Source organism: Thunnus maccoyii, chromosome 1, assembly GCF_910596095.1.
Source record: "Thunnus maccoyii chromosome 1, fThuMac1.1, whole genome shotgun sequence".
Taxonomy (NCBI): Eukaryota; Metazoa; Chordata; class Actinopteri; order Scombriformes; family Scombridae; genus Thunnus; species Thunnus maccoyii.
This window is the reverse complement of record NC_056533.1, coordinates 24929198-24944659: the sequence shown is the minus strand read 5'-3', so window position 1 is coordinate 24944659 and position 15462 is coordinate 24929198. Positions and strand designations below refer to the sequence as shown.

At 39.9% G+C, this 15462-nt stretch overlaps 1 protein-coding gene across 4 annotated transcripts in view; it reads left to right on the top strand.

Annotated features, from left to right (window-relative positions):
* The first annotated feature begins 6678 nt into the window (after positions 1–6678).
* acsf3 (acyl-CoA synthetase family member 3) overlaps positions 6679–15462 on the top strand; it is a 35615-nt gene continuing 26831 nt past the window's right edge. Inside the window, exons 1-3 of one of the 4 annotated variants that reach the window (XM_042419132.1) lie at positions 6679–6759; positions 8629–9443; positions 13103–13258. In XM_042419132.1, coding sequence (XP_042275066.1) covers positions 8727–9443; positions 13103–13258 — 873 coding nt within the window. In that variant the 5' untranslated portion in view covers positions 6679–6759; positions 8629–8726. Of the gene's footprint in view, positions 6808–7203; positions 7268–8628; positions 9444–13102; positions 13259–15462 lie in introns of those variants that run through there. The other 3 variants (XM_042419138.1, XM_042419124.1, XM_042419117.1) reach the window with 3 other exon arrangements.

Here is a 15462-nt window from a genome sequence, read left to right as displayed (position 1 = left end):
GGTTAGGTTTGGTCAGGAACTTTGACATATTAGACTCTCCAAATCCAGACTGCAGGAAGTGGAGAGATGTGATTGGATAATGAAAGCCAGAGCAGAGTGCTGCAAGGAGCCAGTGTTCCCAAAGAGGAACCAGACAGCACTGATATCACATATTATACTCATGTGTACACATGAAACAATCAGAAATACACAACACCTGACAAATACACCGGTCTCTGACCCACAGTGTTGTTATTGATCCTCAGCTGTAATAAAGGGTCACAGTGATCGAACAAAGCTTCAAAAAGGACCCTTACTGTTACATGCAGTTGGCTGAAATCACACCCACTAACCTATAAACCTCAACCAATCAAGGGTCAGTGCTGAAAAGATCAATGTATCCTGTCATAAAAACACAGTGTCAAGCTGTAATACTGTCAACATAATCACTTAATTTGTATTTTTGTATATTACTTACCAAAGTGATGAACCTACACCTGAGTTTGGTCATCTTATCTACATTTTTAAAAACCTTTACTTGAATATAAAAATGTATAGAAAATGAAAACAACTGCATTCTCCAAGTAGTAGACTGAGTAGTAAACTTATGGGAAACATGATTTCACCATTTCATTACGGAGGATCAACCAAACGCCACTTTGTAAACATTTCATGCAAATTTAATGCAAATCCACAGTGAATTATACAAATGTAAAAATATACAAAGTATAGCTGTGTTGACAAAATCACATTGTGTATGTGAAACAGAGGTCAGTGCATATTTCACAAATCATTATTTGGTACTCTTTTGTAAAATATTGAAGAAGCAACAGTATGATACAAAATCATTGTTGTCTTTTGTTTCCATATGTCAACATCCATTGATATGTATTTCATCTATGTTCGAACAGATGGAGCAGAAGTAAATATTATCTTGTGTACAAAAAGATACTGTTAATCTGTTCTCAAACTTCATGGTTTAAAAGAACCGCAGCTAATTAACCGCACACCAAAACAGGAATACATTTTAATATTGATCCCCTTATGTCCCTGGTGCATTGTCTGTGTGCATATGCGTGTGTGTGTGTGTGTGAGTGCATGTGTATATGTGCGTGTGTGCAGGCAAGAGTATGATTATGAATATTTTAAGAGCACATTTAACATGGCGAAGCCGGAGCAGGCTCGGTGAAGGATTTGCGCCTACTCTTCAGCTAATGACCCCAGGCGCTTCCAGCAAAGCTTCTTCATATTTTAAAGAAAGTCGATAGAGCTGCAGCCCAGTCAGCAGCATTAAGATTCATACAGACGCCACAGGGACCCTGAAGAAATTAATAACACGCGTGTCTAACAATCCTTCCTGCGATTTAGTGGAGCACCCAAGCTCTCTGCCTGAAATGCAAAGTAGTAATGAACGCACAGATAAGATAAATTCTGAACATGCATCCCCTACCCCTCAAGTCAATGCGCAAACACACTCTTAACTCCCACTCTTTCCTTCATCCCCTTCTCAACAAACATGCCCGTCACCTCCCCACAATCCTGACCAAACACCCTCTTTTCATCGCTCTGCACTCTAAGATTTTGCAATGTATTTTTTCTCTCTTTTTCTTTGTCTCTTCATCTTTTAATAAAGGGAGAAGAAAGCACAAGTCCAAGGGCTCTAAAAGACCCAAATTGTTACAACTGAACAAAGCCCTTTTTTTTTACTTTGCCTGGCTATAGTGAAATTTTCAAGACTTCTCATCCGCAAATGTGCAGAGGCAGACATGGGAGTTAAGTGCACATATCCATGTAGTTATGTATTCTGTCTTTCTCTGAAAAACAACAAGCATTTAATTAGCCAATTTTATGCATTTGTTTGAGTGTTTTTTTTTGTGGTTGTTTTGTTTGTGTAAGTGTAAAATCAGCAGAGACTCAGAGAGTACTTGTTCTTCAGTGAGTGTAAAATAAAGGTTAAATGTATGAGTGAATGGGGGGGAAACTGCATTTATTCAAGGTATCTGGATGCACATGTATCCAATATGGCACTGAGTATATGAACTGCAAACAGCCTCACACCTAGATATTAGAAAGTTGGACAGTCAAATACATAAAATGTACTGTGCTGCCCAGGAGTAGGCTGAGTTTCAGGACTACAGTACTTTAGGTGAGGTGTTGTTCTGCATCGGGCTTCCCTCAGATACAGGACAACAGTACACTAGTAGGCTCTGCCCTCCCTGGGAGGCTAGACAGCATATGGCACTGTCTCCCAGAGAACACACCACCCAAGCAGCCTGGCAGCCTCAGAGAGTATGAGCATGTGTGTACGGACGAGTGTGTGTGCCTGCCTGTATGTGCATGTTTGCAGGAGATGTACCAAGAAAGATGGCTGCCAAGTTTCTTTCCATGGCAGAAGAAATACGTCAAAGGAAGTTGTGTATAGAAGATGTATGGGAAATGTAACTTTTCTTCTTCCATAGCCACATAAGTTAAACAGACATCAAACTTGACAAACAGTTGCATGGCTTTCAGGGGCATTATAAATAACCATCTCCTGATGTGAACTCTGAGATCATGAAACTATTTTTATCCAAATTGTATCATAAACATATTTAAAAAAAAAAAAAAAAAAAAAAAGGGATGGAGGATGGAAAGACTAAATATTACATCTGGATGTAATATAGTGCAACCTTGCGCAACTTTAGCATGCTTTTCTGAATGAGATGCTAGAAGCCTTTCAATGTTCAGAGGCAGCAGATTGTTGAACATTCAGGACAAAGTTAGCGAGCTGAATTAGACTCAAGGAGCGGAAGTTGTCTGCTTTGGCAGAATAGTTTCCATTTCCATGTGTGGGAGTTGAAAGGGAAAATCAATATAAATCAATAAAGCATTAGTGGAAAGCCATCAAAAAATTCCAGAGTGATTTAAAGCTTTTTACAGCCCTGTAGGTCAGGAAGTTGGATATAATTTATTTAGGGTGAGTTACCTTAAGACTACAGTTAAATCAGCTTTATTACGTCCATCTGACCATGCTGTCTGCCTCAGTTTTTCAGAGAACATGTAAATTACAATGACAAGTTGCAGGCATACTGCATTCAAATAACCTTTACTGTTATGATGTTTATCCCCAGGAACTTTGGATGATATTTTATTTTAAAAAACTGAAGGAAAAACTTTCCTGCGGACAAACATATCTGCTCTCTAAGCAGCTTGAATCCAATATCCTGTGCCAACCCAAACAATGCAGACTCACAGCATACAGCCGCTTCAAATCCTCTGGTGGAGACATCTCTCTCTAAGGCCACGATGAGAGGCTCATATAAGCAGCTCATCAGCAGCCTGGTTGCCCATATGTGCCTCACACCCCACAGTCCCCAGTGGGTCCCAGCTCTGTGCAGTGATACCATCTCATCTGCCAACATGGACCACTTGGAAAAGCCCCAATCCCTCTTCTGGTTGGCCTATTCTGCCCTCACTGGCTAATGTTATGATCTGCACAGACAGTGCAGACAGTCTGTCCACCAAATCAAGTGTCCAATCATGGTTAGCCATTAGAAACAGAAGAAATACATGCACATGCTGAGCAAGAGAGGTTAAGCAATGAATGAGATGCAGAGTTGTGATGGCAAGTGGAAATCAAGTGGGGTCAAATGAGGGCAGTAAACACACACATAAAAAGAAATAAAACACAGGTAATCTAACATTTTTACATACTCACTTTATAAGATTTATATATTTATATATTTATAACACAGACAGACATCCTTAACACACAGCATGACAAGGACTCAATAGCAGTGGTGTTTTGTCAAATCACTAAGGTGTGAATCCTCTGGGCCAGTATTGATGATGACATATGCTGTGGGAAGCAGACAGACAGGAAAGCAGGGTCCAGTGTCATATCTGCAGTGTGTGTCTGCAGGTCCCGCGCGGCGACGGTTCGCTTATCCCCCTGCCACCGCACATATGTTTGGGACATGGAACAGTTGGACGTGGCCGAGGGCTAAAATGGGTCAGACCGACACAGATGGAGGAAAAACTCCCACTGGGTCACTGTCAGATGACTAACACCCATAGAAAAAAGTGAGAGAATATGCGCTTGTGTGTATGTGTCTGTCTGAGTAACGGAGAGATGTAGTTGAATTTTGACAGATTTTAACAGCTTGCCAACAACATTTCTCTCTCTCAAAAACTGTAACACAAGTTTTGAGTTTTAAAATTGTGTCAGGAAGTGCTCAAGTGGCTGTGAGCAAACCACAAACTCTCGAGAAAGCCAGTGAATTTCAAGAATTGCTTCACATTCATATATGAAGAGATCCCAAAATATGAGCTAGAGTCATTCCTCATATTGTCATTTAATGCTGTAACTGTGATTACAAAAAAACAAACTAACATTTTTACAAAGTGCTGCTGCCAAACTTGGACAACATAACAGCTGACATTTGGGATAAATTGAAAGCTTTGGCTTTGCCCTGGGAACACTCCATGTGAAGGCTTTTCTACAAGAAAAATCAATTGAAAGTGCAAGAGAACCCAAACACATTTCTGGACAGATGGAGAGGAGCTGGCATTAAATGCAGCTCATTGATGAATCATCCAGTGTAGTATATGGTATATTCCATGACAAAGGGTAAAAAAAAGATAATGCCAAGTATAAAACAAAGCAACATTACATCACGCTGCCTATTATCGCTTAACTGTAGTCTTCCCAAATCAAGACATCGCAAATTAAATCTTTATGAGCACATCCCACCAAGGTGTCGCTGGAAATTCTCCTTCATAAGTGGAGTGGAGTAATCTTCAGACAAAGCTGTCCTTATTCTTTCTCAGCAATCCGTAGTGTCACAGCTAAAATTTATTCAGAGCGCTTCAGGCAAATGTCCTTGGTTGTCAAAACCTCCATTAGAATTGGAATGTGAGGCAATAATTGTAGAGTTTAAAGGTCAGCCGTCCATTTGTTCATCATAAAATGGGAAAAAAAATTCCTTTCAGTGTAATCCTTGGCTTCCTTTTGATTTGATCTTTCAACACTATTTCCCAACACAAAGAGACGGGCCGAAGCTAGCTAATGAAGAGCACTGAGGTCAAAATGCATCACCAATCTGAATGTTATGTTCCATTCAGTTATGTTTGTCTTTTGCCCTCTTTGTGCTTTTGTTGATTTGTGCACATCAAGAGGCTCTAATGAATATTTTTGCTTTTTGCAAGAGCTTCCAGTCGTCTGTGTGCTTTTCCTCTTCTTTGATGTGGATACAACACGTACAGAATCATTACAGTGCATCCTTCATCTTTCACCTCAAATGAACCATGCCATCACATGACACACGAGTCCCACTGCACCAGGATGCAAGCTATGTTGTCAACAATGCATTAGTATGTGGGTGGCATGTGCTCTGCGAGGCAGTCATATGTTTACAGTGAATCTCTTGGATGAAAGTCAAGTTTGCAGCTGCAGCCTCGGAATAATTCATCGCTCGCCTTTTTATCCGGGAGGAGCCACAGGTAGTTGATGAAGTGGCAGTGCCAAGACTCCCAACTGGCGAAGACGAAGCGCAGCTGCCGGGAGTCAGCGCGGCCAGATGCCGCTGCTGATGTACCATGTGTTCCAAGCAGGGCAACAGTGTGTTTGTGTGTGAGCTGGGGTGGGAGGGGAGAGAACGGAGCGCTTGCCAAGACATTCTCACATTGATGCCAACCTGACACATGCTTGGGTACTCCCCACGGTTTGTGTTACCATCTCAGCCTCTCTCACAGATCTGTGGGGGGTCCCCTCTTCCCCTTTTCCTCTTTTCCTCAGATGCAGCCCTTTGCCAAGATGGGAGTTGGCGCCTGCTTGCGGCCATCCAGCCCATCAGTGGCAAGATCCTTTCAGGTGGTCTTTGCTGAATGATGTGTTGGCAGCAGGCCATTGCAGCAGAATGCCAGCTTCTACTTACTATAGGTAGTCTGTCTTATCATGTTTTCGCCATAACCATTTCCATAACTCCTTACGGTAGCCATGTCTTCTCCACTAACCCTTGACAAATATATACAGTATATATGATGCCCTTTATTATCCTCCACTCTTCATCCATCCCTGCATGTCTCCAGTAGCTGTAAATAAGCCTCTGAATGGCTCAGATTCCAGTCCCCACATGTCAAAAATATGGCCAACTTCCAGGAAACAAATCCAAAAAACATCGGTCGCCTGTGTCTGATTTGATTTCATCGGAGACGACATTCGGTCATTTTTAGGTTGTATCCTTAGAAAATTCGGTAGTGCCATCTGTATTAAAAAGACTAAAGACTGTGCAAATGGCTACAAATAAAAGATTCTCTGTAAATTACATTGCTGCTGGGGTAGCATAGCATCCCCTTGAATAGCGCTTTCCCCATGAATGGGAATGAGTGGTCTTTGACGATACTATTCCTGAGAGTGGAGGGGAGTTCTCTGAAACAAAGGCTCCAATTTCGTTAGGAACATGCCATCCTCGTTTGCAGTGTAGGGGGTTTGGGGAGGGAAGTGAAAACTTTTTGAACGTGTGCCATGTCTGTACCATTCTCTTATCTGAGGCCCACGACTGCCAGCTGGCGGCTGAATGTGCCCACTTGCACTGTGATGATGAAGCCAGCCAAGCTAGTTGGCAAGCTGAATGGTAGGACTGGCATGTGATCTAGAGCCAAACACAGCTCTGTGTGGGGTGGCTGCATATATGCTACACCCTCCCTTCACATGACTCTTCTTTGGTGAGCAGCCTCTCCACTGGATCTGCAGGTCTTCAAGAATGGGAATGAATGCCTTTCCAACAACCACCAAGCTGAGTTAAGAACAACAAGATGACAGACAACAAAAGTCATGCTAGTCGCCCTGTAAGCAATTTAAAAAAAAAAAAAAAAAAAAACTAGCAGGCTGTAAGGAGATTCCTGTTTTGCCTTATGCATATAGAAATGTACAAAATGCTACATCAGACCACGTGTCATAAAGTAGCATTTAAACTTTAAAAAATATCAAAAAGGCCTAAAAAGACTAATTTTATTCGTCTAAACGCAACAGTTTAATGATTCTCATATCTCATAGCACTGTGTGCATTTAAATCATTTCATGCAGTGAAATGCCTTAAGTAATTAAGTACAATGTCATTAAAGAAAAGCTTTAGACGATTAAAACCTTTATTTTTACTGAATTGTTATTTACCACCGTGGTCGCCACACAGGGGCTGCGAGTTAGCTGTGGTAGGAACCAGTTAAGCTATATTCGTTTCATTCCGGAAAGATAATGCCGCTGCACCGTCCCTCACTACATAACGTACCGGCTTTTGTTTTCGGTAAGGTGAGTGTGAATTAAAGGTGACATATGTACAGCAAAACAATGGTGTTACGCAACTAATATGAATGTATCATTTATGGTAGAAACGAGATTAAAATACGGTAGCCTGTCGTTGCTTTGGCTTATGTCCGGTCAGCGTTTATACAACTTCAAACTGTCAGTAACCGAAATATTGTCAAATGTCATGGTAATAGTCAGCAGGTTGTTAAATTACTGGTGACGTTTTTTTGTACCGAATTTGTCAAAGTTACTGGCAAAAACAAATGAATTTTTTTTGGAGAGACACCACCGTCAAGCTCGTACAGTTTGGCTGTTACATGTCATGATCTACAGGCTGTGACAGAAAAGTTTACACATACTAAATTAATGTAACTGTCGCTGTACAATCAGGTTTACACAAGTCATAAAACAGGATAGACCAATGTTTGATCTTGTATGTTCGTTTTACGTGCTTGTCCTTGCCTTTTTGAACAGAATAAAAAGACATCTTAGACTTAGACAGCAGCACCAGACTTTGTTGATCTGGCCTTTGTCATCTGGTTGTCATGTTTAAAAGTTGAATGAATGAATAAATGAATGTAAATTTTAAAAAATAAAATTAGATTTTAAAAGACCAATTAGTCCTGTTGATTATAGCCTAGGGAAAGTTGTCCTTTGACGTTTTGATTCTACGGTGCCCCTTTTTATTTATTCATTTTTGGATTTTTTTTTAAAGACATCACCCTCCTTTACAGTATGTTTTACAGTGTTACAATATTTTAGCAGATTTTACAAAGTTAGTTTCAAGAATGGAAAGAGTAATACATAAATAAAAAATAATATTTATAATAGTTAATATAATAGTTAAGTACAGTAAGAGTTTTCCACATACACAAATGCACTGGTTTTTCCATGAAGTCTAAAAGATGACCCCAGACTATAAAATTCATTCATTATTTTATACCTTACTTTGATAGACATAAAAACGTTTTTCTACAAAAACCTTTTTTCATTTAACTAAATAAGCCAAACCTTTCAAATATTAATAATATTGTTCTCTCAATACAAAGACCAGTACAAAAACTACAATTTTAAATAAATCTTAAATTGGCAAAAATGTATGATTTTCATCAGAAATTGTCCGATTAAAGAAAAAAATTAAAGGGGGATGCAGCTTGTGGTACTTGACAGACACTTATTATTACAGGTACTTGGTGCTATGGACACCTTTTGGTCAGAACAAAAAGAATTTGGATTTGATCCCCAGTTGAAATTACAAAAAAAGCTATAATGGGTTTCATGCATTATTTATGAAGTGGTTGTCAGTTTCTGTATGTTGTGAGAGAAAACTAAACTCACACACTTTTTTCCCTGTGAACTAACAGATTATGTCACTCTGATATGAACAAATGTGAGAGATTGGATGGAGCCATCATGACGTGAGGTTCAAACTCTGGATGGTCTGAACAGCTGTATCTCAAACATGCTCTTAGGACTTGTTGCTGCTCGCCACTCTCTGAAGTGGACCATCCCTTGCTGGAAAACCACCCTTGACAGAACTTATTGGCCTTCAGAGTCAGGGCAGTGGCTGCTGGGAACTGTAGTCCGGAGGAAAGCTCATAGATGGACTACCGTACCATCATCAAGGTTAAACCAGAAGCCTGTCTTTGCTAGAGCTCCAGCTTTTGGAGATAAGCTAGCTATCATAGACAGTAGCGGCAGCCACAGCTACAAGCAGCTGTATGGCAGTAGCTTAGGCCTTGCCAGAAGAATCACCACTGCTCTCAACTCTGACTTTGGGGGTCTGGAAGGAAAACGAATCACCTTCCTGTGTGCTAATGATGCTTCCTATACAGTGGCACAGTGGGCAGCTTGGATGAGTGGCGGGACAGCGGTGCCGCTGTACCGAAAACACCCACCATCTGAACTGGAGTACATCATTTCCGACTCCCAGAGTTCACTGCTGGTGGCAGGGCATCCCTACGCTGAAACCTTGGAGCCCCTGGCACAGAAGCTTGGGCTGCCATACCTCACACTGCCCCCTACCTCTAACCTGGGCACTTTAAATGGGGCAGAGACAGAAGAGAAGGAGGCCACCATCACAGACTGGGCTGAGCGACCAGCTATGATCATCTACACCAGTGGTACCACAGGGAGACCAAAGGGAGTCCTGCATACGCACAGCAGCATCCAAGCCATGGTAAATGATGTCTTTTAAAGTACAATTACATGAGAGGCAAAGCAAATTACCTTCCACCTCCTTTTGGTCATAGACTTACAGGCTTCTAGTTTAGTGAAAAAGGTTGGTTCACAAGTTTGACATAGCAGAGGTGGCTACAGCTGGTGGACTAAAACAGCTGTAGCTAATCAAAGATAACCATCATGGGCTGTCTGTGTACCAACTATAGGCTCTGTTTAAAGATATCCTGTGGAATTTTCTTGTTAACAAACAAAGCTATGTTTACATTTACGTTTTGTGTACCCTTGATGCCTAAAACATAATGAGTGCATTTCTTTACCTCATAATACATTTGCAAAGTATTTTTTTTTTAAATAACCTCCATTGTTTACATACATGTTTGTTCTCTGCCTTTCCTGGCATGTTGATGCGTTTCTTGGTGCGTGACTAATCATCAATCAGTGGAATAGGATGAATCTGGCAGTTGGCATGTACATCATGTCACCTGTGACGCCCTTGTGCCCCTGCAGCAGATACAAACAAAATGGGACCCACTCATGAAAACATTGCTCCATATCTCTACTAGTGGCCAAATCTCCACAGGGTAAAGTTTTCAATTTACGATTTTTGAGCTCATGTTTTAAATAATTTATAACAGCCCTGTAACATTTATAGTATTCGTTATGTTCTTGTTTTGACTTTATATCTCGGCACTTCAAACATTATCTTCCTTTTTTCAGTCCTATTTAATACTAGAGGTGTTATGATTTACTTTACAGTGAGTTCACAATATCACTACTGTATAATACCAGTGTACGGACTGTTTGATATGGTATAATCCACCCTCCTGGTTTTTATAGCATTTATTAAACCCTAACTTCAGTCTGTGTGTTCTGTACAGAGATTCTCCAAATAGGGCGGAAATGATTTGTTTGCCACTTGACTGTGGCTGTGACTGGAGGTAACACATTAGTCAAAACTGCACACTGTCATCCCATCAGAATATATGGACCTGGGTGTCTTTAAACTTCTCCTTGTTGGTGTGTTCAGGTGCTTGTGAGAAGCTCAGACATTGGGGACTTGAAAGTTGGCCGCCAAATATCTACTTTTTAATGCGAGCAACTGTAAAATTTTTAATAACTTATTATTAATATATATTATATTGAAAAAAATGAAAACCAATGATGTCAAATAAACTGGGTAGCAAATCAGTATCAAAATGTAGGGTATTTGGTAAATGGCCAGGATTATGTAAAGAATACATGATTTGTTTTTCATGGGCTAAATTATTCAGTATTTAGATATGTTAAATAAGTGACAGCTAATTAATATTCCAGTCAAGTCAGATTATTTTATATTGCCCAAAAAAAGTCCCTATATCTGAGAATTTAGTTTAGTCTTTCAACAGAATATGAAGTGACTATCCAGAGCTCCTCAAAATGATCAAATATAGACACATGAAATTATACACACGTTTGCAAGTGCAAGAAGTGTGTAGACATCCCCACATCACCCCTCCCCTCACACCCATATCTGACTCTCTGATTAGTATCATCCCTCCTTTGTTCCAGTCTAGCTTTCTAAATAATCACTAATTTATGCCATTAAAGATCTCTTGAAGATTCCTCTGTATATTTTTAAAGCAAAATCGACATTTATGTCCAATAGTGAGGAAAATAAAATCACTCTCAACAAAGGCAGAGCTTCATTTGTCTCTGGGTGACTGAGGGAAGTGAGTGAGTGAATGATTAAGTGAGTCTGTCTGTTTTCCTGAAAGGCAACAACATCAGGTTGTCAGAGTTCCTGGAAAGCTCGAAGGCTCGAGACCAGTTTGAGGAAGGAAAATAAATTTCATGAATCACTTCCAAAATAAATTTTCGTATAATTTTGGGAATTGAAATGCGTGCGATTTCTTCCTAGTGATTGGAAAAAATAAAAAAACATACACACAAAACCTTATTGTTAAGGTGCACTGTGTACGCAGTGTGTTTTGTGCATGATGTCAAAGGTGCTGACATCATGACCGATGTCAGATGAGTGCTGAATGCCATTTGATTGATCGTAAAAACTGCAATAACATCTGTAACCAAAGACCGCTCCACACTGACCTAGATGGCCTTGTTGTTAGTGGTGTGACCTCATATACCGACTCCCAGAGCAAACATTAACATGAGCTCCGCTCTCTGCACGCGTGCATGTTTCTGCAAGTGCGTCAGTGATTACCAGCTGTGATCTGCTCAGTGATTTTTGTATTTACATTCAGAGGCACGCAGTGGAAGTTTCACTGTTTCTAAACAAGAAAATATTACTCACAATAACACAATCAGATGAACACCTGTTCAAAACAATGCAATTCAATACTGGACAACTCTAAGGTACAAATTATCTTTGAGGTGCGTTAACTACTTTTCTCACACAGCCTCAACAAAATGTAAACAATATAAGCTTCTAATATCTCCACATTCACGGTTGTTTCGACACAGTACACTGCTAAACAATGTCAGAAGTGGTTTCAGGAACACAAGGATGATGTCAGATACTTACCATGTCCTCCTTTATCACCAAATCGAATTCTAATTACATCTTAATGGAAAGTTAGTTGAGTTTTTCCTATTCAGAACTGAGGGTCTAAGGATCGTGGGTGTCATATGTTTACAGATGTAAAGCCTAATAAGACAAAGTAGTGATTTTGGTCGAAACTGACTTGACTAGAAGAAATAAACTTCCATCTCCTTCATTCCTGAAACAAATGGCTTATTTTCTGAGAGGAAAAAGTCCAGTAATGCACTACACACAATTCAGGACTTGTACGACACCATACAACACTTATAATTTGGTATTACCTAGTAACAATTGACTGTTATCAAACATCAGACATCAAACATCATGCCGAGATACACGTTCAGAGAAGTCATGTTAATCATAGTTGCAGTGATTCAAAACATGAAGAGCAGATTTTGGTGCTCTTTTTATACAGAATATTTTCACCATGCAGGAAAAAAACCATTGTTGAAGAGACATATCTCTATGTTGATTTCTACACTGGCGCAAGCCTCAGTTGACCCTTTTAGGAAGGTGCGCTCTCACATTCTTCGGCCTGAAAGTTTTAGTTCAATGCTTTTAGTATGCTCTGTCTATCGTTGCTATTATGTTCTCCAACTAAAACCAAATTCATTGTTCACAAGAGTCTCTGGTCATTGTCAAAAGTCGTCGTTGCAAATGGAGTAAATTACTAATTGAGGTATGAATACAGTGGATTAAAGGGAAATAGGAACAAAAAGTTAAACAAGTAAATTACTTCACAACATTGCAGTACATCCGATACGTACATTTTGCAGAATTCTGTCTGTCACATGATCCTTGGAGTTACTTCACTGATATCCACCCCTCTTAAGGTCAAGGTTCAGGGTCAAAGTTTATTTTACTCATCCATAAAAACATGAAAATTATAGCATTCCCATTACAAAACATAAGATATCCCCTCTTTCACTTTCAAAGCATACTAGTGCGGTGGTGAAAAATTCAAATAACTCTCAAAAATCAATTCTATAATTGTGGTAGTGAACCAAACAACAGCACCAAGGAGATTATCATTACAAATATCTACAAGAGTGGAATCTGATTGAGGTGACTTATCATGGAGATGCTGACCCCTTCTTTCCCTGTCACCCCCCTCCCAGGTCCAGTGTCTGGTTTCAGAGTGGGCGTGGTCCAGAGATGACGTCATCCTCCACACTTTACCGCTCCACCACGTGCACGGCATCGTCAACAAGCTGCTGTGCCCGCTCTGGGTGGGCGCCACCTGCATTATGCTGCCCGAATTCCAGCCTCAAAAGGTCAAGACTGCACTCTTTCTCCTTCTCACTCTTTCTCATGCATACCTTTCATTAACTTCTCTCTCGGTTGTATAGCTGTGATGCTCGGGAGGCAACTATGAGAGCCAAATTGGCCTAAGTACTTCAGATTTAGAAGTACTACATGGACAAAGTGTAGCAAGGTTGAAAAAGACTTTCAACTCTTTCCACATCAGTCCCTCTATCTGTAAGCCCATGCCTTTATCAGTGTTTCCCTTTCCCCTTCCCCTTTTTTTCTCCGTCCTTTCTCTTCACTTCATCTCCTCTCCCTCTCTCTTTCTATCACTCTCTCCTTCTCCTCCTCCTCCTCCTCCTCCTCCTCCTCCTCCTCCCTCTCTGACTGTCAAACTAAGTGTTTGGGGCTCAGTGATGAATTGCCCTGTGTGGCTTTGTATCTGACCAATGCCGACTCACAGCGGGGGCTTAAGCAGCGGATCAATCGATGAGCTGACATTGAAGAATGATAGTGCTTCTTCGGCCAAGAGAAGGGAGGGGAAGAAGGGGTGCTCTGTGTGTGTGTGTGTGTGTGTGTGTGTGTGTAGGTGTGTGAAGGTGTGGCTTTGGAACATATAGGAGTGTAAATGCATGTGTTCTCTGATGTATGTGTGTTTTTGTTTTTTTATGGAGGGACCTCCACAGCTTAATGGCAGCGAAATGGTCTTTGAAGGACATATGCGTCTGTCAGCAGGGGTATTGCTACACGATCATAGCTATCAGTATTCGACTGTTATCCCTGACCTTGTGTACCAAACCACAAACCCCTTCTCTCACCCTTAGAAAAAAGCCTTTATTCTCCTTCTCCTGAAGTTACAGTACATTGATGACGTGATCAATAGTCTGTCTCTTCTATCTCCTAAGATCTCTGAAGGGTAGCCTAGGCAGCAGAGGCCGGCATTGATTTTTTTTTTTTTTTTCCTTCTGATTTCGCCTGGAGATAGTGACAAAAATTTTCAGTGCAGGAATTGTGATCGGCTAAATCGTAGATATGTCTATTTCTAGTGTGCTATTGTAGACTGACTGAGGTAGGTACCCACACAGCACAGGGTAGATTTTATTTCTTAATTTGAATCCTCATCGGATACTTCATCATGCAGCTAGAAACACAGGAAAATGATTCATCAATGCATTTACACATTGTGAACACAGACATCATATCAAATACAGAAAAAAAAACAATAGTTGTGATATTTACTAAGAGGGTGAGATAACACATCTAGGGCTACAGCTAATGATTGATTTCATTATCAGTTCAACTGAGGATTATGTTCTCGATTAATCAATTAATTGATTGGTCTGTAAATGTCAGAAAATTCATCACAATTAGAAAAAAAACACAATTTCCTGAAGCCCAAGGTGGTGTCTTCAAATAACAATTTTTTTTTTTGTCTGACTAACATTCCAAAACCCAAATATATTCAGATTACTATAATATAAGACAAAGAAAAGCAGCAAATCTTCACATTTGTGAAGCTGGAACCATCAAACATTTGATATTTTTGCTTTAAATAATTAATTAAATGATTAACCAGTTATCAAAATAATATCTGATTTATATTCTGTTAATCAATGCATCAATTCAGGTAAAAAAACACTTTACTTGTTAGGAGTTATAATTGTAGGTAAAACTTAGATCTAACATCTACACACAGTACAAAGATACTAGCCAGAAGAATTTTCAGAAATCTATCTACCCTTTGCTCCTATGATTCAAAGTCAGCATGTGGAGGAATAAAGCATCTTGACTCTGTTTCGCATTGTTTAAAAAACTAAAATTCTTTGGCTTGGGGTAAAGGTCAACTTCTCAAGGGTTTAGAGGCCTTAACTAAAACAGCTCCAGTCTGATTTTGATCAAATTTGGAGGGATTCTGTGTCTCGGTACATTTATGTAACATGGGTATAAGGCTGGTTATGGTTTGAAATGTTTGCACATGGTCTTCTACCAAACTCAATTTTCTTTTAACAAATCATCATAAAACTTCTCAAATGCATCAGTGTTTAATTTTGTCCTTAAGCAAAACAGCTGCACAAGCTTTCCTGTGTAAAATACAGACCAAAACTTTCAAAATAATGATGTAAATCAGGAAATATCCAATCAAAGAATATTTTAAATCTAAACATACCAGCTTTCAATACCTGACAGTTTTTGATACTCAGCACTACCGCCACATATTGGTCCGTATCCAAAA